This window comes from Macaca fascicularis, chromosome 1 (assembly GCF_037993035.2).
Source record: "Macaca fascicularis isolate 582-1 chromosome 1, T2T-MFA8v1.1".
Classification (NCBI taxonomy): domain Eukaryota; kingdom Metazoa; phylum Chordata; class Mammalia; order Primates; family Cercopithecidae; genus Macaca; species Macaca fascicularis.
Genome location: NC_088375.1, coordinates 228,352,891 through 228,375,224, shown reverse-complemented (window position 1 = coordinate 228,375,224; position 22,334 = coordinate 228,352,891). Strand labels below are relative to the sequence as shown.

The window sequence follows — 22,334 nt, the reverse complement described above, 5'->3', positions numbered from 1 at the left end:
CTCCTGAGCTCTCTAGATATGATCATTCAGTAAACACACTAAAGATCCTCTGAAGGTCCCCATGAGCCAAGCTCTAAGCTGGGTGCTGGGGACCCATTGGTGACCCTGACAAGCCTTGGGGAGCTCACAGGGGGCCTGGTGGGCAGGGCGGCCCTTTGGGGAGCAGCACATCTGCATGGCCCTGGGGAGGGGGCTCTCGAAGAGGTGCTGCGACAGGCATCCCGGGGCCTCCAGGCTGAGAGGGAAGCAGCTGCCCGGGGCCCTGGGCCTCCTCAGTGCACAGCCCACAGGAACTCTCAGGACCCTCAGGCCCGGCCCAGCCTCACCTCCACACCATGCTCATTTCCCTCTCCGAGTCTCTGCTCTCAGCCATCCAAGGGGCCAGTGAGCCTGTCCTGCCTCTAGGCTGGAGGTGGAGGCAACCGAGGCAGGAGATGGCCCTGTGAGGACTGTGGCCAGGTCCCTGCCTGCTGGGAGGAAGCTGACTTGAGGGTGGAATGGGGTTCGGGGTTCTTGTCTGCCATGACTCCAGCAGGTCCTCCTCTGCCATCTGTGTTTCCACAGGGACCTGGAGCCCTCAGCCAGCTTTGGGGGAGTTTCCCATGCACCCAGCCTGGGACTTCTCCAGCTGAGCAGGACAACATCTGCTGTCCACCAGGAAAGTTTCCCGGCCCCTGCGTTCTCAAAACTCTAGGCCTGGGGTCAGATTCTCACACCCTTTGCCCCAGGGCCTCTGGATTGTAGCCCCATATTCTGAAGGCTCCGGGCCATGTCTTCTACCACTGGGTCTGCCTCACCAGCTTCCTAGATCCCCCCATGACTGCTCAGGTCACAGCCACCATCGGGCCTGACTATCCTGTGGCCTCTATGCCACTTGGGTTCTGGAATTCCTTGTGCTTTGCCTGGTACTTCCTGGCACTGGGGTCTCCCTGCCTGAAGTCTCCGGCCTCTGACCCCAGGTCTCAGCAGGCTCCAGGTGCTCACCCTGCCTTCTAGACCCTACATTCCTGACCCCCTGGTCCTGGCTCCCCTGGGAGGTGATTCCCTCTGTGCTCTGCTCTAAAGCTGCAACTTCCTGCATTGCATAGGCGAGCTCCTCTCTCCTAGAGACTGCACACGCGAAGAAAAGTCCATCAGGACCCTGGTAGCTCTCAGGGCCCAGAGAGGGGCCTGTGGGGCTTGGGGGTGGGGTCAGGACAAGTAGTCTCCACCATAGGCCTGTCATGAGCTCTCCTGCAGGTCACCTATCCCCATCTACAGCCTTTGAGGAAAGGGTAGGCCTGGTAAGGGGGACATACTGTATCAGGTGATATCATACCCTGGACATAGTTGGGTTTTTCTTTTTCTTTTTTTTTTTTTTTTTTCCTGAGACAGAGTCTTGCTCTGTCGCCCAGGCTGGAGTGCAGTGGCGCGATCTCAGCTCACTGCAAGCTCCGCCTCCCGGGTTCCTGCCATTCTCCTGCCTCAGCCTCCCAAGTAGCTGGGACTACAGGCGCCCGCCACCACGCCCGGCTAATTTTTTGCATTTTTAGTAGAGATGGGGTTTCACCGTGTTAGCCAGGATGGTCTCGATCTCCTGAACTCATGATCCACCCGCCTCGGCCTCCCAAAGTGCTGGGATTACAGGTGTGAGCCACCGCGCCCGGCCTTCTTAATTTAACTTAATTTAAAATTTATTTTTTGAGACAGGGTCTCGCTCAGTTACCTAGGCTAGAGTGCAGTGTTGTGATCATGGCTCACTGCAGCCTCGACCTCCTGGGCACAAGTGATCCTCCCACATCAGCCAACCGAGTAGCTGGGACGACCGGTGCACACCACCATACCTGGCTAACTTTTTAATTTTTTTATAGCAAAGGAGGTCTCACTATGTTTGCCAGGCTGGTCTCGAACTCCTGGCCTCAAGGGATCCTCCTGCCTTGGCCTCCTAAAGTGCTGAGATTAGAGTTGTTGAGCCATCTACACAGCCTGGCTCAGCCAGTCAGATTTGCTCTCCTGAGACTATGAATTGAGGCAGGCCTGGGAAGGAAACATGGTTCCGATCCCCTTCCTGATAGGAACTCACAGGTAGGACTCCTAGTGGGCCCTGGAGCCTTGAGTCCATTGAGAGTCAGTCCAAATGGGTACGATGCCCCAATATCGTTGGGGAGCTAGAACAAGGGGAGCAGCCACTCAGTGGAGATCACCCCAGAGCAGACAGGGCAGGAGAAGGCAGCTTTGTGAGAGTGGGCAGCTCCGGGGGGGCAGCCTTCTCTGCCTGCCCTGGGCTTCCCTGGGGAGCTCTGCCTCTTTGTAGCAACCCCTCTTATGTGGAACAGCCTGAGCAGTGTCTGCTCCTCGACCTCAGCCTGACCCTAGGCAGACCTGGAACCCTGAACTCCCCCCTCCCCTAGACAAACCTGGAACCGTGAACCTCCCCATCCAGGCAGACCTGGAACCCTGAACCTCCCCCATCCAGGCAGACCTGGAACCCTGAACCTCCCCCATCCAGGCAGACCTGGAACCGTGAACCTCCCCATCCAGGCAGACCTGGAACCGTGAACCTCCCCATCCAGGCAGACCTGGAACCGTGAACCTCCCCATCCAGGCAGACCTGGAACCCTGAACCTCCCCATCCAGGCAGACCTGGACCCTGAACCTCCCCATCCAGGCAGACCTGGACCCTGAACCTCCCCTCCAGGCAGACCTGGACCCTGAACCTCCCCTCCAGGCAGACCTGGAGCCATGAACTTCCCCTCCAGGCAGACCTGGAACCATGAACCTCCCCTCCAGGCAGACCTGGAACCGTGAACCTCCCCTCCAGGCAGACCTGGAACCGTGAACCTCCCCTCCAGGCAGACCTGGAATCTTGGACTCCCCCCTCCGCTAAGCAGACCTGGAACCCCGAACTCCCGCCACTGTGTGCCAGACTCTGCCTCCCCAGGTCTGCAACAGCCCAGCTGCCCTCCTGGCTCCCCCACGCACTGTCCCAGGGAGAGCCAGAACCCTTAGCCAGGCAGAGGAGCCCACTCGCCAATTCTCCCCCAACCCTGTCTCAGTCACAGGAGGCCACTTTGGCTTTGTCCTGACCCTGATCTCTTCCAGAACCGGGCCTCGGGACGCGGGCAGAGCGGCCGGCAGACATGTTTTGTTTGGCTGAGCACAGGGTTTCGAAAGAATTTAAATTGGTTGCCAACTTTGAAAAGTCGGAGATTTCACATAAAAATCCATATTTTTGGCTTCTCTTGACAAACCAGAAGAGCCTGGCAGCTCTGGACCCATGTTCTGGACGGCTCCAGCTCCCAAGCTGTGTCTGCCTCAGATCAGCACAAATGCTTCCAGCCTCCACAGTCCCCACCACTCCCTGTCGCCTCACCCCAGGCCCCTCACTCCGCCACTTGCCGGACACAACTGATCTGATCCCAGCCCAGCCCTTCTTGGTTCTATTCCTTTGCCCTCCCCCAGCATCCTCCCATCGCCATCTGCTGCCATCCTGTCCACTCTTGAAGGCCCAAGCTGAAGGCTGCTGCCTTCAGGAAGGCCTCCCTATTGTCAGATATCCAGTTCCAGGTGAATGTGTCCCTGCTGGACTCCCACCGTCTTGAGCCTTTGAACCAACACTGACCTGTCTTCCCCATCAGACGGCTTCAGGAAAGACACACAGTAACCACAGCTCTCACTTGCCAAACACCTGCTGGGAACTCTGCTGTCCATAGACATAGACATTTCACCATCTAACTCTGTGCAGAGGAATGATCGTTGTACCCATTTCACAGATGAGGACACTGAGGCTTGGAGGGTAGAGCCCAAGGTTACAAAAGTAATGAGAGTAATGAGGCTGTGAGTGTGTAAGCCTCCAAGCCTGCATTCCTAACCGCCAGGTTACAGTGCTCTCCTGCAGCCTGACACAATCAGCTGTCTGGAAAACATGAATTGGTCCCTCATCATGACATGAGTGTCCCCTTTCCCCACGGGCCCCAGGATGACACAAGTGCACAGAAAACCACCTCGTTCTCATCTTCTCCAGGGTAGCCCCTCACCTTTGAACCCTCCACTCCAATGAACACTTCTGTCTCAAGAAAACAGGACCTCCCTGCCCACCACCTCCCAACCACAGGCCTGGCCACGCAAAGGCTGCCCCTCTCAGGAAGCAGCTGTGGCCTTGAATGTCCCCTCCCACGTGAGCCCCACCCTCCTGGGCGCCCGTCCATGCCTGGGCAGCTGCTGCAGGCCATGCTGGGGCTGCACTTCTCGTCCGCAGCACCTGGGGAAGGGCAAGATTTGTCCTCAACCTGGCCAAACGCCAGAGGGGCATGTCCTGGGTAAATGGCTGCTGGTCCCAGGACATCCGCCACTCCCTATGCAGGACACTGATTGGAGCGTCACAGGAGGTCTGGGAAGGAAATGTGTTTCTGATCCCCTTCCCAAAGCGACATGGGGCACCTTGGGGGCAGGACAGTGAAGTGGCAACTCAGCTGCAGGGAGGGGCATGGACCATGGCCAGGACACTGCTTCTGCCTACAGCCCAGAACCGCTGCTGGCGTAGTCCCCAGGGAGCGGAGAGCTGAACATCGTCCCAGCCACCCACACTGCTCGAGCTCAGTAAGAAGAAGTGGGAGGACACATTCAGGATTCCTTCCTGGGGCCCGAGAAACTGTCCACACAGCTCTGCACACAGGCCTGGGGCCAGCCGGCCACTTCCTCTGGCTGAGGCTGCTGTGGGTGCCTGCCCATCTGCCCACTGTGGGCTTCCTCCAGAGGTTCCTCAGAGGAACTGAGAGTGACCAAGGGCAGAACAGGAGCAGGGCTGCAGAAATGGCTCTGAGATCCCGATTCCCGACAGTCACACTCCAAGCACCAGTCCCACCCCCATCACAGGCTGGGCTGGCATCGGCCTACTGTGCATGGGCCCCAGCCAGGGTCTGGCTGGCACAGAGGACAGAACCCACACAGACAGCCGCATGCCCAGGCTCACCCACCCAGCCGCCTCAGCTCACGCATGAGACCTGTTCACGTGCTGTGAGCCAGCCGCTGCGTGCAGCTCCCTGGGGCCTCTCTGCCGGCTCCGAGGAGAGCTGGGGCAGGCACACGTCGGTGAGCAGGTCTCAGTTCTGGTGCTCAGGCTGAGGGTGTGCATGGTGTATCTGGGTGCCACCACTTGGGATCTCAAAGGCTTCGCCACACCTCACTAGGATAAAGGGGATTCCAAGAATGGCCCTGACTCAGACAGTAGGCATGGATATTCCAAGAGCCTAGGTTTAAAGAGCTCTTGAGATCAGGCATGGTGGCTCATATCCATAATCCCAACACTTTGGGAAGTCAAGGCAGAAGGATCATTTGAGCCCAGATTTTCAAGACCAGCCTGGGCAACATAGAGAGACCCCATTTCTACAAAAAAGTTTAAAAATTAGGAAGGCAGGGTGGTGTGCGCCTGCAGTCCCAGCTGCAGATGTGACTCCTGCATCTGAGCGGTGAGGGCATCCCAGGGGGAGGGACCAGCAGGATGACTGAGATGTAGAGAACAACTAAGACAGCCCAGGGAGGGCCTGCCTCTGCAGACAGCGAGCAGCCCCACTTTGCTCCACCCCGCCCAGGGGAGCGCAGTCTGAGTGGGGGCAAGGGGTGGGACACAGCTCCCATTGGCTGGCCCTGCTGGCTTGGGGCTGGGGTGACTACACGACCTGGGGCAAGTCTCTGGCTCTGTTGGGTCCTGTAGCTCCGTACCTGCCTCAGGTAGGCAGGAAGCTGCCGGGTGAAGAAATAGAGCAGCCTGCCCCCCATCCCACCCTCCAACTCCAGGACAGTGCCCAGCTGAGGGTGGAGGGGAGTTTGCACCCCAACACCAGCTGCCACGCTCCTCCCCACCCCACCCCCACATCCCGTGCTGCCTCCCGCATCCCCACTGCCTCCACTAGCTGGGCAGCTGGGCCGCTGCTCTCACGTCCTCAGGCCCTCCCTGCCTCCTGCGCACACCCCGATGGTGCCTGGAGCTGCTGGGGCCTGTGGGACCCTGCACCTGTCTCTCCCGACAAGCAGCCACATTCCTCCTCCACAGTGGGGGGCTGGTCACAGGTAGGGACACCTGGCCTTCATGCCCACCCAGCGTCATCCTCCCTCCTGGGAGCAGCACCTCTCTCTTTTTTTTTTTTTTTTCTTGAGACAGAGTCTCGCTCTGTCGCCAGGCTAGAGTGCTATGGCGCAATCTCGGCTCACTGTAACCTCCAACTTCCTGGTTCAAGGGATTCTCCTGCCTCCACCTCCCAAGCACCTTCCTTTTCAAAACCCATCTCTGTGTGGTCTGCGGGCTCCCTTCTGCCTCCCAAGGTGAACCCCAGACTGAACCGTCACTCTCCCTGCCTCTGGCCTCAGGGAAGGACCATGCCAGGCTAGGGAGACTCATCCAGGACAGGCTCCTGCTCCTTGGGCTTGTGGCCTGGGGGAGGCCAGCGCCTGTGCCTGAGGATGAGGCTAATGGAGAAGAGAACCCAGGCCCAGGCCCTGGCCCCAGACAGTTCCACAGTGCTGGGAGCTGGAGATCAGCACTCTGGTGGCTTCTGCAGACAGGACTCAAGTTTCTGTCACTGCACCGAAGCACCCTGACAGAGCCAGTTCCCCAGCTCACAGTGCCGAGCAGCTGAGCTGAGCTGACAGAATGGGCACCCGACAGCCAGCAGAGGTGTGCCCTGCCTCTGCCACCACTGTTTGAAGTCTCCCTGTGTGTCATCCCCATTAGTGCTCTCAGCCCCCCAACGACCCCCAAGGCATCATTATTCCCATTCACAGTTCCCTGGCCTCTCACCCCCAGGAGCAGCCCAACATCCCACCCCTCAAACACCGGCCACGGGGCTCAGCGTCCCCGAGAGCTCGTCCTGCCTCTTCAGGGGTTTAATCTCCCTATACCTCTGTTTCCTCATCTGTAAAATGGGGACAAAAGGAGAAATGACCCATGTCCTGGGGCCTGGAACATGAATGTTCCAGAACATCTCATTACACCACCCAGCCCCGAGAAGACGTCATGGCCTGATCTTGGGGGTGGGGGGAGAGCAGAGGCAGAGGCCAGGCCTGAAGCCCAGCCAGGCCAGCTCTGGAGGAAGGACAGCCTCCTCGGCTGCTTGCCTGCCCTCTGGCCCCCAGGGTCCCAATTTGCAGGCCCCTCTCCTGCACCAGCAGCAGCTCTCGGGAGTGGCTCTGGACCCCACACCACTGTGGAGCGAGTGACCATCAGCAGCATATGTCTGTGAATGGGCCGCAGGCCCTGGCTGGGCAGGCCCAGTGCCAGAGCTGAAAGTCCTCCCGGGAGGTGGGCTCGCACCTACCCCCGAGGTCCTCGATGATGTCCAGGGTGGAGCTCCACGAGAAACGCTCCACCGTCCCCAGCTCCAGCTCGGCCAGGTCGCTGGGCAGGGCCTCCAGCTCGTAGGTGCCCCGCTTCCTCCAGTAGAGAAACATGCTGAGGCCAGGGGAGGCCACCCCGCCTGGCCTGTGCCGTCGGAGGCTGGGTGGCCTGGACACGGGACGCAGAGAGTGCAGGGGCGCAGGGGGCTGCAGGGACCACTGGGGCTGGCCTCGGCTGGCAGGCGCGCCCTCCCCGGGAAGGGGAGCATTCTGGGAGCGGCTGGGGGCCTCGGAGCTGACCAATGGCCAGGGACCCGGCCCCACACAAAGCGCCTTTCTTCCCCTCCTACAGACATTTTACAAATTTCGCCTTCCCGGCTCCCTCGGAGCCCCCGCCAAGGAGACGGGCTGGCCGTCTGGGGACGACAGAGGCCCGGAAAAGAGTGCGATTGTTTCGTGGTCTCTTTGCTAAGATAAGTTTTCAGAGAAGAAAAATGTGCTGCCCGGGGAGCAATTCCAGCTCCCCACCCCTGACCTATGACCCCGCTCCCAGCCCCAGCAGGACCCTGCAGGATTTCTCAGTGAGGAATAGAAGCACCTGTAGGGAGGCCGTGGGCTGCCCCTAGAGATGTTTCCAGCTCCTGGCTGGACCCTCCCCAGGAAGCTCAAGGCATGTCCCCCACCTCCACTGAGCCGACGCCCCCAGAGGCTCCCCAGAGGGGCAGGAGCTATGGGCCAGGCCTCACCCTCAGCCTGCCTGTGAGGTCCAGGCTCTGCTCTCTGGGCTCCCTTTTGGGGCTGGCCACACTTCACCAGGCTGCCTCCTTCAGATCATGTCGCCTACACCAATGGCAGCCCAGGCATAGAGCCCTCGGCAGCTGAGCTTCTGGCATCCTTAGGGGAGCCTCGTTGCTCCCAAGCGATGGGTGGGGTTGGAGGAAGTCAGAGGGCTGGGGCTGCAGACCTTTCACAGAAAGAACCATGAGAAGAAGGAAAAGCTGGCGGACAGGCGGGGAAATGAAAAGCCACTGTCAGTTGATTCCAGAGTGTTGTGAAGATTGCAAAATGTTCAAGCTAGCAAATAACAACTCAAAGCCTATGGCGGCCCTCCTGTGGAGAGACCTCTGCCATGGTATCCACGTGACCTGTGCCCCAGCAGGGTCACTGTGGCTTTCCCTGCGTGGGTGGGCACTTCCTCCATGGCACAGATGAGGAAGCCGAGGCTCAGCTCACAAGGAATAGAACTTGGATTTGACCCCAAGACTGTCTAGCTTCAAAGCCAATGTGGGGACCTGAACAAGCAGCTGGGGGAGAAGGTGGGGCGACCAGAGGGCCATGGGGCAGTCCTTCGGAAATCCAGACTTAAACGGGGCCAAGGGCAGCTTGCACTGGGCTCCTGAGCCAGGCTCTGCTGAGCCACCTCTGTCTTACCCCACCTGTGCCCCCCACAGCCTGCCAGGTCTGAAGGAGCAGAGCCAAGGCAGAGCTGTGGGCAGAGCCAGAGCGGAGCTGGCTTCCCTACCAGACCAGATGCCTGGCAACAGAGACCCAAGGCCCAGGCAGAGGGAGCTGGCAGAAGAAGGCTCTGTTTCTGGAGGGCAGGGGGTTGGAGGGGTCACCCCAGGGCTGTGGCAGGGGGTGCTGGGGTGGCCTTCCAGGCAGCCTGCACACCCCCAGCTGAGGGCTAAGGTGCCAAGAGGCGGTTTGAATAATTCGAACCGTATGCCTGCCTGGCCGGCCCCTCCCCCACCCGCACGGGGCCAGGGAGGACAAACGCAGGCCCTTGGCCTTCATCGCTGGCACCCACACGACCTGGGCCTGAGGCCACAGGAGCTGGGGGTGTCCCTGGCTTGTGTTCATGTGGCAAGTGGCCAGCCTGGGGGTGTCAGACTGAGGCTTAGGGAATAGGACCATCCATGGCCTGGCCAGCCATCTCTGTCTCAGATCCACCACAGCAGAGGCCAGGGCCAGTGGGGTGGGTCCTGGAGCCTTTACCCAGCCCCGGCCCCTCTTTGTCTGGGCTTGGTGGGAGCCACACCTGGTTATTATTTCAGGACAGCCAACCCCAGAGCATCCCCGCCCAGGCGCGGCAGAGACTCCTTCCTACCCTCAACTGTAGGCTGAGCACAAGGGGATGCCTTCACTGCAGCGGCCACCTAGGGAGGCTCCACTCCCAGGCATCCATTTGGGGCTCGGAGGCTGAACCTTCCTGAGGGGCTGCAGTCCTGGATGCCAAGAGGAGGAGGCCAGGCTCCACCCTCCATCCTGACCACAGGGAGCATCATCCTCTGTGTTCCCTCTGTCTCCAAATGTGCCTCCTGCCTCCCACCTCCCACCTTCGCTTGTGCTGGTCCCGCTGCCCAGCTGTCCTCCTCTGTCTCCCACACTCCTTCCATACAAGGCTAGAGGGTCCCCCACCCAGCCTCCCAATGCAGGAAGGCAGAGGCAGCCCCAGTGGGTCAGGGGAGGCCCCCCCAGGTCAGTGAAGCAGACCCCCACAGTCCTCGAGGGTGCAGCGCCAGCCTCTCTCTGAGGCTGCAGCTGTCCAAGGCAGGTAGACACACCCGGGCCTTTTCCTAGGGTCTGGGGGAAACCGGGAAACAAGACTGACTAGCGATGCTGCTGACAAACACGGGGGTCGCTCTTGGTGCTTTCAGGAACAGCTGTCTGTCTTGCATTCTGCTGTGTGCCCAGCCCCAGGCAGGCACTCCACTTACCATGGCCCAATGCCATACTGAGCAAGCACTATTCATACATCATCTCCAATCCGCATTTCATTCCCAACAGCAGGTGCTATTGTCCCCACCACAGAGATGGAGAAGCTGAGGCCATGGACAGGCAACTTGCCCAGGGCCACACAGAGCTAGGAAGAGGGAGAGCCAGGGCTGAGCCCCAGAGTGGTACTCATACTGCTGGCCGCACTGCCCTCGCCGCTCTACACCTGGCCCTCCTCACCCACCTCTAGCTCCTCTCGAAGTCACTGCTGGGTACAGATGGGGAGCTAGAGGCCCGAGAGAGGCAGGCGGGCCCTCAGCTGGAGGGCTGCTTTCCCACAGCCCCAGACCTACCTCGAGGGACTCGGTCCCCTGGAAGCCTCACGGCCTCTGGACAGGAAGATCCCAGGGGAACAGAGACAATTGGTGTGTGCCCTCACACGGGCCGCCCCGGGGCTGGGAGCTGTGGCCCTGGGCAAGGAGACCCCAAGGTTTGCCTCTCATCCCACCTCTTGTTCCTTCTGTGCTCCAGTGAGCATCCCCTGGCCTGGGGCTGGAACCAGGACAGGCAGAGGGACAGGGGCTAAAGACAAGGGCCGGCTTCATCTGGTTCCTGGCAATGGCCTTGGACATGGGGAGGGGGCGAGTTCTCTGCAAACCACAGCTGTTTCCTTGAGAGCGGAAGTGCCATGTGAGGGAGGACCCAAGTAGGGGCTGCCCCTGCAAGGTCTCGCTGAGTAAGGGGCCAAAAGAGGAAGAGAAACAGGTGGCAGGACCCAGCCATCGACCCCCATGCCAGGAAGCCACAGCCACCCAGGAAACGTAGGCCCTGGGGCACTTTTCCTGCCTAAGCTCACAGGCTGGGGGCTCCAAGGGCCCCTGAACATCCTTTCTCCCCTCAACCACCCTGGATGACCCCTTCCCACTGCAGGGTTTTCCCGAGGGCAGCCCCCCGCAGGGGAGGGCTTGTTTCAGGGTTAGGCTTCTGCCTCCCAAGCTGGGCAGCCTCGTCCATGACACTTCCCCGGACTCCACATCTGTAAAATGGGTTAAGGAGAGAAGCCCCCAGGGCGTCATCTCCACAAGACCCTGCACGCACAGGGCTTCGCAGGGAGCCTGGCGCAGGGTGAGTGCTCACCCCAAAGGGATAAAGACTTGGTGGGGGGTCCCTGCAACCAACAAGAGGCCCTGTTCCTCCCTGTCCCCAGGCAAGGCCCACTGTGGCCCCTTGTGGAACCCAAGGCTCCAGGGGCAGGTAACCACATTCCTCCCTTCCTCTCCCGGTGTCTGAGGAGGCCTGTCTGGACCCCCAGGGCAGCCGGGGAGAGCCAGCTGCGTGCATGCGGGGCCGCTATGCCCAGTGCTAGCTACCCAGCTCTCGTGAGAAGCACCCAGGCAGCCATGCTGTGTGTACAGGCTGGGCTGCAGAGCCCCTTTATGTAATCTGGAGAGAATGGGCACTAGCCACTCCCCGTGCCCTCTGGCTCTCCTGTCTCTGTTCTTCTGGCCAGGCCCTCCCCAAACGCTCCACCAGGCCAAGTAAAAAGAAAAATCTGCCTCTGCCCAGCCAGGCACAGTGGCTCATGCCTGTAATCCCAGCACTTTGGGAGGCCGAGGCAGGTGGATCACGAGGTCAGGGGTTCAGGAACAGCCTGGCCAAGATGATGAAACCCCGTCTCTACTAAAAATACAAAAATTAGCTGGGAGTGGTGGCAGGTGCCTGTAATCCCAGCTACTTGGGGGGCTGAGGCAGAGAATTGCTTAGTGAGCTGAGATTGCACCACTGTACTCCAGCCTGGGCAACAGGATGAGACTCTGTCTCCAAAAAAAAAAAAAAAAAGAAAGAAAGAAAAAAGAATCTGCCCTGCCCTCCGGAGGCACGGGCTGAGGACCCTCCAGGGCCAATACCTGATGGTGACTTGGGGGTGGGGGCCAGGTGGGGTGGAGGCCAACCCACCAGCCAGCAAGCAGTGGGCCCAGTGTCAGCACCAGTGGGAGGGGTGAACAGGGCCTGGTGCAGGCAGCACAGACCCTTCCTCCAAATTAAACAATTCTGGGCTGGGCACAGTGGCTCATGCCTACAATCCCAGCACTTTGGGAGGACAACGCAGGCGGGGATCACTTGAGGTCAGGAGTTCGAGACTAGCCTGGCCAACATGATGACACCCCATCTCTACTAAAAATACAAAAATTAGCTAAGTGTGGTGGCAGGTGCCTGCAATCCCAGCTACTCAGGAGGCTGAGGCAGGAGAATCACTTGAACCCGGGAGGCGGAGGTTGTAGTGTGCCGAGATCGTGCCACTGCACTCTAGCCTTGGTGACCGAGTGAAACTGTGTCTTAAAAAAAAAAAAGTTAAACAATTCTGAAGGCCAGATGCATGGGTCCAGTGCCCCAGCCCATCTGCCGGTCCATTTGTTTGGAAGATGCTGGTAGAAACCTGGGCCACAACCACCTGGCCCCTGGCCAGCCCATCCTCGAGCTTCAACCAGGCCTCAGCCTTAGCCCCCAATACCCTCCCCTCCCCTCCCCACGGTCTCTGATGGGCCCTGTGCCAGCCCTGGGTGCTGCTGGGGTGGGGGATGGACCAAAGAGGACAGGCGCCACAACTGAGGACGGTCACTGACTCCTCCAGCCTCGGTTTCCTCCTCTGTAAAATGGAGACAATCCTAAACCCTTGACTAGGGTGATTAAATGAGGCTGCCTGTATGAAAGGACCCCGCTTGGAGCCTGGAAAGTCTGAGAGAAACGTCTGAAGGGGACTGGCAGTCACCCAGCAGCTGCCAATGACCACTGCCCCCAGGACAGGAGGGATCTGAGAGGGGTCCCACACAGTCCTGCGCTGCCCAGACAGGTTTTTCTCCAACCCTCAGGGCCCCTAGGGGCTGGGACAGAGGCATGTGAGATGGAGGACTGAGGCAGCAGGGCCACGACAGGGCTCACAGAGTGAGGACCGGGCCAGCAGAGCCATGCAGTGGCTTCACCTCCAGCCGTGGAGTGAGCACTGCAGGCTGCCCGACTGCAGCTCCCCCAAGCCAGGCTGCCCCCAGCACCAGAGAGTGACTGTGTGATTGCCACCATGGCCTGGACAGAGGGAGCAGGAGAGGGTTCTGCTGGCAGGAAGCCCAGGGCTGGACAGGGGAGAGGCCAGGCCCTCGGACGCCGGGGAGCCCGTGCTGCTCTCTTCCCTGTGCTCAGAAACAGACTCCTGCTGGGCCAGGGACCCTCTCAGCCCCCTTTCCCTGGCTGTCCTTACAGCAGAGACGCTAGCATCTGCTGGTGCCCCATGTATTATACCAGGACTCTGGATTAACAGCCTTCAAGGTGACATCTCCTTTAATCTGCCCAGTGGCCCTGTGATTGGATCACCGTGACCCTATTTTACAGAGGAGGAAGCGGAAGCCCGGGGTGCCTGGAGACCTGCCCGTGTCGCCCAGAAGGGACTGGGCGCTGCCTCAGGGTCTCTCCACCACCCTCCACACCACTGGCTACTCCTTCACAGCCGAGATATTCGAGCTCCACATGCTCTGGGGTTATCCCAAGCTGGACGAGTGACCCTTCCTGCTCAGCGCCGTTCAGTGCCGCAAGCCCTGAGGCCACGTGAGCTCAGGTGGGCTTCTCCCAGCCCCAGATGTGCCCCCTGACTTGGACCCTGGGAGGCTTCAGGCCTGGACAAACCTCCCTGGCCTTCGAGCCCACTGGCATGGGTCCCTCCCCGGGCCACCCTGAGTGTGTGGGGGGTAGCAAAGCCAGAGAGTAGGGCCCTCAGGCCCACCCGGCTCGCCAGCGGGGTGGGAGGCGCAGTCACTGCCCAGCATCTGACCAGACCATCATCACCCACCCAACCACCAGCCGCAGCCTGGGGACAACTGCAGCCTGGGGCAGGCTGACCACAAACCAGCTCCCACGCCATTCTAAGCTCTGCCTCCAGGATGTCTTTCAGTGCCATCAGCCCTGCCCTGCGCTGGCACAGCCTCAGGCCACCACCGCCCTGCCTCAGCCCCTCCCTGTCTCACTCTTACCCCCTCCAAGCCAGCCTCCAGAACCAGCCGGGCTCCCCAGGTTCAAATCCCAGCTCCAGCTGGCTGTACCATCTCAAACAAGTTGGGCCTCAGTTTCCTCATTTATACAGCATAGGCCTCCCAGGGTGGCCATGGGGGGTGAATGAATTAATCCAGGAGAGTGCCCTCCAAACTCGGGGACAATGGCCAACAATCACAGCAGAAGCACAGAATGTAAGTCTGCAAATGTCACTGCCTTGATTAAAAGCCTGCCCCTAGCACGGCCACTTAGACCCCGGGGCTCCGCCCACCCACTGTTCCTGGTGGAATTGGTAGTTCCTCCCACCGATGCCTGGATCCTACTGCAGAGCTCCCCTCGCTCCATCTAGCCTGGGAGCCCTTAGAATCCAGACTCTATGGGGGATGCAGGGCCCAGGCCCAGCCTGGCCCAGAGCAGGTGCCAGGGAAATGCTTGTTGATTTGAACTAGAATCAATTTGCAATCAACCGTCTCTCACCAGGGCTGACTTCCAAATACCTCAAGGCTTGGTCCAGCTGGGCTCCGCCTCACCCTGTGTGTCAAGGTGGCAGAGCTCCCTGGCATCCAAGGAGGACCGTGCCCAGAAGGCAGCCCACATGCTTGGACGCCCCCGCTGGGGTCAAAGCTGGTCCCCTTGGAGGAGCTGAGACTCAGGCTAAGACCCAGCAGCTGCCACCTGCCGGGGATTTTTCAGCCCGAGGTGAGGGGAAGAGGCGGAAATGAAGGCTGTTCCTCAGGGCTGTCTGTGGCCAAGCCAGCAAAGCTACATTCCAGCCTCGCTGCCGGCTGCTGGCCGCTGCAGACTTTTAAACCTGGCCAGACAAACTGAGAGACTGGGGCCCTCTCGAGGGCCAAGTCTGTCCAAGGAACAAAGGCTCCTGGGCCCGGCTCCCAACCACAGAAAAGACAGGCTGGACTTCCAGGACAGCTAGGATTTCAAACCATCTACCCTATTGTTGAAACACTGGTCCTGTTGGTTGGAAACTGTCACTACTGTCTCTGTGGACATGCCCAGCAGAGACCCAGGCTGCCTCGGATGGGCCTTGTCTGACTGTTGGCCCACACAAGCCAAGGGCCCTTCCCCCTAAGCCCAGGACACAGGCCCAACCTCCAGAGGCAGTTTCTGTGCAGGGCAGCTCTGAGGTCTCAACCCATCTTGGCATTACGGAGGAGGCTGTTTCCTGAGAGCCTCCCATATGGGCCTGGAGGGGTTCTGCCTGGATCCTGTTCATTTACATCTCGAGAAGTGTAAAGCAGGGACAGGTATGGAGGCCCAAGTCTACCGTCCCAGCACTTTGGGAAGCTGAGGCAGGAGGACTCCTTGACCCTGGAGTTCAAGACCAGCCTGGACAACATGGCCAAGACCTTGTCTCTACAAAAAAATTAAAAATTAGCCAGGCATGGTGGCCCACCTGTGGTCCCAGGTACTCAGGAGGCTGGGGTGGGTCTCTGGAGCCTGGGAGGTTGAGAGCAGGCTGGGCAACATAGTGAGACCCTGTCTCTACAAAAAGTTTAAAAATTAGCTGGGCATGGTGGTATGCACCTGTGGTCCCAGCTACTCAGGAGACTACGGAGGAGATGACTTGAGCCCAGAAGGTCAAGGCTGTGTGAGTTGTGAGGCGCCACTGCACTCCAGCCTTAGCGATAGAACAAGACTGTCTCAAAAAAAAAAAAAAAAAAAAAAAAAAGAAAAAGAAAGAAAGAAAAGAAAAGAAAATGGTTGGGTATGGTGGCTCATGCCTATAATCCCAGCACTTTGGGAGGCTGAGGCAGGCAGATCACGAGGTCAGGAGTTAGAGATCAGCCTGGCCAACATGGTGAAACCTTGTCTCTACTAAAAATACAAAAATGAGCTGGGCATAGTGGCAGGTGCCTGTAATCCCAGCTACTCGGGAGGCTGAGGCAGGAGAATTGCTTGAACCCGGGAGGTGGAGGTTACAGTGAGCCGAGATCACGCCACTGTACTCCAGCCTGGGTGACAGAGCAAGACTCCATCTTGGGGAAAAAAAAAAAAAGAAAGAAAGAAAACTGGCTGGGTGCAGTGGCTCAAGCTTGCAATCCCAGCACTTGGAAAGGCTGAGGCAGGAAGATCACTTTAGGTCAGGAGTTCAAGACCAGCCTGGCCAACATGGTGAAACCCCAACTCTACTAAAAATACAAAAATTAGGAAAGCATTAATCCCAGTTATTCAGGAGGCTGAGACAGGGGAACTGCTTGAACCCGGGAGGTGGAGGTTGCAGTGAGCCGAGATGGTGCCACTGTACTCCAGCCTAGCAAGAGAGCAAGACTCCTTCCAAAAAAAAGAAAAAAAAAAGGAAGAAAGAAAATCATACCGAATTTTGGATATAACAACAGCTACAAATAGACGATGTGCTAAATGCTTTGAACATTTACAGCCTTCAGTAGGGACTCTGCTTCCTACAGTGATGGATTCAATAAATGAGACCCACCTTCCCATTTGTGACAACCAAAAAAGTTGGATGAAAAAATAATTTTTTTTTTTGAGGCAGTCTCGCTCTATTGCCCACGCTGGAGTGTGGTGGCGTGATCTGGGCTCGCTGCAACCTCCACCTAGAAGGTTCAAGCGATTCTCCTGCCTCAGCCTCCTAAGTAGCTGGGATTATAGGCATGTGCCACCATAGCCGACTAATTTTTGTATTTTTAGTAGAGATGGGGTTTCACCATATTGGCCAGGCTGGTCTTGAACTCCTGACCTCAAGTGATATGCCCACCTCGGCCTCCCAAAGTGCTGGGGTTACAGGCGTGAGCCACCCCGCCCAGCCTGAAAACATTTGTATTAAATTATAAAAACAACAAACCAGGGCCCAGCGCAGTGGCTCACGCCTGTAATCCCAGCACTTTGGGAGGCAGAGGCGGGTGGAGTTTGAGACCAGCCATGACCAATATGGTGAAACCCCGTCTCTATTAAAAATACAAAAATTAGCTGGGCATGGTGGTGGGCACCTGTAGTCCCAGCTACTGGAGAGGCTGAGACAGGAGAATCACTCGAACCCAGCAGGTGGGGGTTGTAGTGAGCCAAGATTTTGCCATTGCACTCCAGCCTGGATAACAGAGTGAGACACTGTCTCAAAAAAAAAAAAAAAAAGTATGAGGTCGGACATGGTTGTTGACACCTGTAATCCCAGCGCTTGGGAAGGCTGAGGTGGAAGAATCATTTGAGGCCAGGAGTTGAAACCAGCCTGGACAACAGAGCAAGACCCTGTCTCAGCAAAAAATTAAATTTTAAAAAAGGACTATATAAGAGGGTCTTTAGAAGTAGGAAATCTCGGCCGGGCGCGGTGGCTCAAGCCTGTAATCCCAGCACTTTGGGAGGCCGAGACGGGCGGATCACGAGGTCAGGAGATCGAGACCATCCTGGCTGACACAGTGAAAAACCCCGTCTCTACTAAAAAAATACAAAAAAACTAGCCGGGTGGGGTGGCGGGCGCCTGTAGTCCCAGCTACTCGGGAGGCTGAGGCAGGAGAATGGCGTGAACCCGGGAGGCGGAGCTTGCAGTGAGCCGAGATCACGCCACTGCACTCCAGCCTGGGCGGCAGAGCGAGACTCTGTCTCAAAAAAAAAAAAAAAAAAAAGAAGTAGGAAATCTAACCAGAAAGATAAGCAAATTTAATGTAGTGTGCCCTCTGGACACCACCCTCGGAAGTTCTGGAGGCGTGACATCAGAGTCCCCTACCGCTGCCCCTGCTCCTCTGCCAAGAGCCATGGCATTTCAGCAATGCAAGTGGACAAGAGGGAAATGCCTGGTGACTATGTAAGGGGACACCTGTCTACCACGCCCCTCATATCTCAGGGACATTCCCACATAGGACAGTGACCACTTACTTTGCTGGGGGGAGAATAAGTGGCTGTCTGGATGACAATCTGGAAATGTCAGAATGTAATTGCTCACAGCCTTCCACACAGCAATTCCACTGTCCTAGGAATTCCCTCTACAGATGCTCTTTCACAAGTGCACAGAGACACAGACACAAGAATGTCCACTATGGCACCATTTGCAAGAATGAAAAACTGGGCTGGGCTTCGTGGCACACACCCAGCTACTCAGGAGGCTGAGGCAGGAGGATTGCTCAAGCCCAGGACTTTCAGAGACCAGCCTAAGCAATATAGCAAGACCTTGTATAAAAAGAAAAAAAAAAAAGTGAAAAATTGGAAACAACCCAAAAGTTCACTATTAGAGGCATAGTTTAAAAGTTCAGGCATATCCATATATATCGTGAAGCCATTAAAAAGGATGAGGAGGCCAGGCGCAGTGACTCACGCCTGCAATCCCAGCACTTTGGGAGGCCGAGGCGGGCGGATCACCTGAGGTCAGGAGTTCCAGATCAGCCTGGCCAACATGGTGAAACCCCATCTCTACTAAAAATACAAAAATTAGCCAGGCGTGGTGGTGGGCATCTGTAATCCCAGCTACTGGGGAGGCTGAGGCAGGAGAATGGCTTGAACCCAGGAGGTGGGGGTTGCAGTGAGCCAAGACTGCACCACTGCACTCACGCCTGGGCAACAGAGTGAGACTCTGTCTCAAAAAAAGAAAAAAATAAAATAAAAGATGAGGAATGTTTTTATGTGTTGGCAAGTTTTTTGTACTGGCATATATATATATATATATATATATATATATATATATATATATTTTTTTTTTTTTTTTTTTTTTTTTTTTGAGATAGAGTCTCACTCTGTTGCCCAGGCTGGAGTGCAGTGGCACGATCTTGTTCACTGCCACCCCTGCCTCCCAGGTTCAAGCAATTCTTCTGTTTGAGACTCCCGAGTAATTGGGATTATAGGTGCCCTGCCACCACACCTGGCTAATTTTGTATTTTTATTTATTTATGTTTAAATTTTTGTATTTTTAGTAGAGATGGGGTTTCACCATGTTGGCCAGGCTGTCCTCAAACTCCTAACCTCAAGTGATCCATCCGCCTCAGCTTCCCAGAGTGCTGGGATTACAGGTGTGAGCCACCTTTCCCAGCCACAAATGTATTACTTTTATAAGCAGAACAAAAGTGCACATGTGGGCAGGCAAGGTGACTCACACCTGTAATCTCAGCACTCTGGGAAGCTGAGGCAGGTGGATCACTTGAGGTCAGGAGTTTGAAACCAGCCTGGCCAACATGGTGAAACTCCGTCTCCACTAAAAATACCAAAAAAAAAAAAAAAATTAGCTGGCTATGGTGGCAGGCGCCTGTAATCCCAGCTACTAGAGAGGCTGAGGCAGGAGAATCGCTTGAACCTAGGAGGTGGAGGTTCCAGTGAGCCGAGACCGTGCCATTGCACTCCAGCCTGGGCAACAAGAACAAAAGTCCATCTCAAAAAAAGAAAGGCCGGGCACGGTGGCTCACGCCTGTAATCCCAGTACTTTGGGAGGCTGAGGTGGATGGATCATGAAGTCAGGAGTTTGAGACCATCCTGGCTAACATGGTGAAACCCCGTCTCTACTAAAAATACAAAAAATTAGCTGAGCATGATGGTACGTGCCTGTAGTCCCAGCTACTTGGGAGCTGAGGCAGGAGAATCGTTTGAACCCAGGAGGTGGAGGTTGTAGTGAGCAGAGATTGTTCCACTGCACTCCAGCCTGGGCGACAGAGTGAGACTCCGTCTCAAAAAAAGCAAAGTGCACATGTGTATTTATATTTAAAGGGCTTAAAGATACAATCAAGCATATGCTGAGAATAGGTGACCATTCTCTGCTGTTCATGGGGTAGGTATGATACAGCGGACACTCCTAAAGGTCTGTAACCCCCAGTGTCACCCACACCTGGACACAATCTCCCTTTAGGAAATAAGAATTACACGGCCATGTTACTATGTGAGTGCTGGGGGCTCACATATCACATGCTGTCACTGCCACTGTGGTTCACACAACTCTATATTCCCTGAATACTAGCAGGGGATGAGCTTGTGGGGGTGAGCAAAGGAAGAAAAAGTCAGCAGCTCAGATTCCTTGCTGGGGAGGGGATGGCCCTGGGCTGAGGGGCCTGCGTGGCCTTGGGAGGAATTCTCCATGACCCGCTGTCAGCTTCATAAATCTTTTGGGCCAGCCATCGGGGAGACAGAGATAAAGGTTGGAACGGGCTCAGATCTGAGCACAACCAGAGGGGTCTGTGGCCCAAATGCCCCAAGGCCAGGCCAGGCCAGGCTATCCTGCTGGGGCCGGGATGTTTCCCAGACCAGGCTCCAAGTCCGGTGGGAGAATGTTACTGGATTTCATGAACACTATTCCTGACCCCCGACTCCCAAAATGCGTCACGGCAGATATTAAAAGTAAACTTGAAAATATGGATGTGCAGGAGGAATTTCCTGGCCCTTCCCGAAAGCTACAAAGACAAGGTTGGGAATGGTTCCAGATCATCCTCGCCGGGGGCATGCAACTTGGATGCACAAAATGGGACAGTTTGAAGGGTCTTGGGCCATCTTTCTTACCCCACTTTCTATGTCACAGAGGGGGAAACAGGTAACCTTCCTCTAACACGAGAGTCACAGCAGCAAAACCATCCTGCCACCAGAGCCACCCTTCGGCGTGGAGTCTCGTCTTTCTTCTTTCAGGAGCTGGATGGCTGAGCAGCAAAGCCCCCTCCTCTGCCCTCAAATCAGAGCTGATGGCTAAAACTGCAGGGCTGGGAGGGCTTCACTCACTGATTAATGGATGAATGAGACAAAATGGATCCAGCCCGCAAGTGGCTCTTAGACGGTCTGGACTAGTTCAGTGAGTGCGAGTCCTTGGAGCCCTCCAAGACCTGCAAAGTTCCTCCTTTCACTCTGTGTCCTCAAACCTCCTTTCTAGACAAAAGAGACAGAAAACATACTCACCGGTTCCCGAACAAAGTTTGAGCCAGCTTGGAGGTGGAGACCCATGTTTTGTCAGGACTGAATTCATGCTTGACCTCTGTGGTGGTGGCACCCTGCCTGGACTTCCAGCCACATGCCAATGCCGCAGGCCTCTCCAGTCAGACACACAGGTCTCCGTCCTGCTTTGCCCAGTTGCCGTCTCAACGTGGAATGCTTCTCCCCGACTCAGCCCCAGTCTTAATTTCTGCAGCTGGACCTGTCTGCACAGAAAACCAAGGCGCTCTCAGCCCTGCCAGTTTGCTCCCCCTCTACCACGGGTCCCCTGGGCGCTGTATATTTGAAGGCACAGACTTCGCAGCTGCCGCTCACACTGCATTTCTTTGTCGGTGGTTTGTTCCCTCTTGGATTTTCCATTCCTGAATGCCCATTCATGCCCTGGAATGGGCTCCCACATGCTGGCTGCCCCGGAGGTGCCGTCCCTCCTTTCCAGGAAAGCAATGCCACAGAGACCCCAGCCTCTGCAATCCCAGCAGCCAGCAGCAGCCCCTCCACTGGGCTCCTCGGCTACCAGGAAGGCCTGAGAGTTCGGTGGCTTTCCCCTGCCAGGCAGAGAGGGGCTGGTCACAGCAGGAGATCAAGTGAGCCTCAAAACATTAGAAAAACCCAAGCCAGTCTGCAGAGCACCACAGCCGCCTTAGGGCCAGTTACCATAGCTACCCTTGGCTTCCCAGCCCAGCACATGTCTGCCCAGCTCAGCTCTGCTGATTCGCAAGACTTTGCTTGCTCAGCTCCTGGCACTGCAGACTGGACCTGCTGCCCCCTGACTTGGGGGGTTTCCACCCACAGTCCGCTCTTCCTGGCAAAGCCTTGGGAATACTTAACTTAGCAAGGTCTTTCTGAAGAGGCCCTGAACATCACGTGGTCTTCCCCCCTTACTGTGCAGATGGCCCCCGTATTTATTTTAGCCACTGTTGAGGCTGGGCTTGTCAGCCAAATCTCCGTCTCTCTGCTAGGCCCAACCCTATGAGGTGCGGGAAGACAAGGGCTGAGTCCTTGCTGCCAAGAGGCAGTTTTATCAGCGCAGCACTAGGTAGGGGTTTGTTTCAGGTTTTGTTTTGTTTTTTTCTTTTAAGTAGATGGTGTCTCACTATGTTGACCAGGCTGATATCAAACTTTTGGCCTCAAGTGATCCTCCTGCCTCAGCCTTCCAAGGTGCTGGCATTACGCATGACTCATTTCACTTTTTTTTTTTTTTTTTTTTTTTGAGAAGGAGTCTTGCTCTGTCGCCCAGGCTGGAGTGCAGTGGCGCAATCTTGGCTCACTGCAAGCTCCGCCTCCCAGGTTCACGCCATTCTCCTGCCTCAGCCTCCCGAGTAGCTGGGACCACAGGTGCCCGCCACCACGCCCAGCTAAATTTTGTATTTTTAGTAGAGACAGGGTTTCACCGTGTTAGCCAGGATGGTCTC

The 22,334-nt window shown here is 56.8% G+C and overlaps 1 protein-coding gene across 9 annotated transcripts in view; it reads right to left on the bottom strand.

Annotated features, from left to right (window-relative positions):
• Positions 1-21,613, bottom strand: part of PLEKHG5 (pleckstrin homology and RhoGEF domain containing G5) — a 53,797-nt gene extending 32,184 nt beyond the window's left edge. For 4 of the 9 annotated variants that reach the window (XM_045381558.2, XM_045381570.2, XM_045381564.2 and 1 more), the window contains exon 1: positions 10,535-10,616. Coding sequence is in view for 3 of the 9 variants with exons in the window: in XM_074021756.1 (XP_073877857.1) it covers positions 20,890-21,128; positions 21,238-21,296 (298 nt within the window). In the remaining 6 variants the exon portion in view is untranslated. Of the gene's footprint in view, positions 1-7,292; positions 7,584-10,379; positions 10,617-20,889; positions 21,129-21,237 lie in introns of those variants that run through there. The other 5 variants (XM_045381602.2, XM_074021780.1, XM_074021756.1 and 2 more) reach the window with 4 other exon arrangements.
• Between the last annotated feature and the right edge of the window lie 721 nt (positions 21,614-22,334).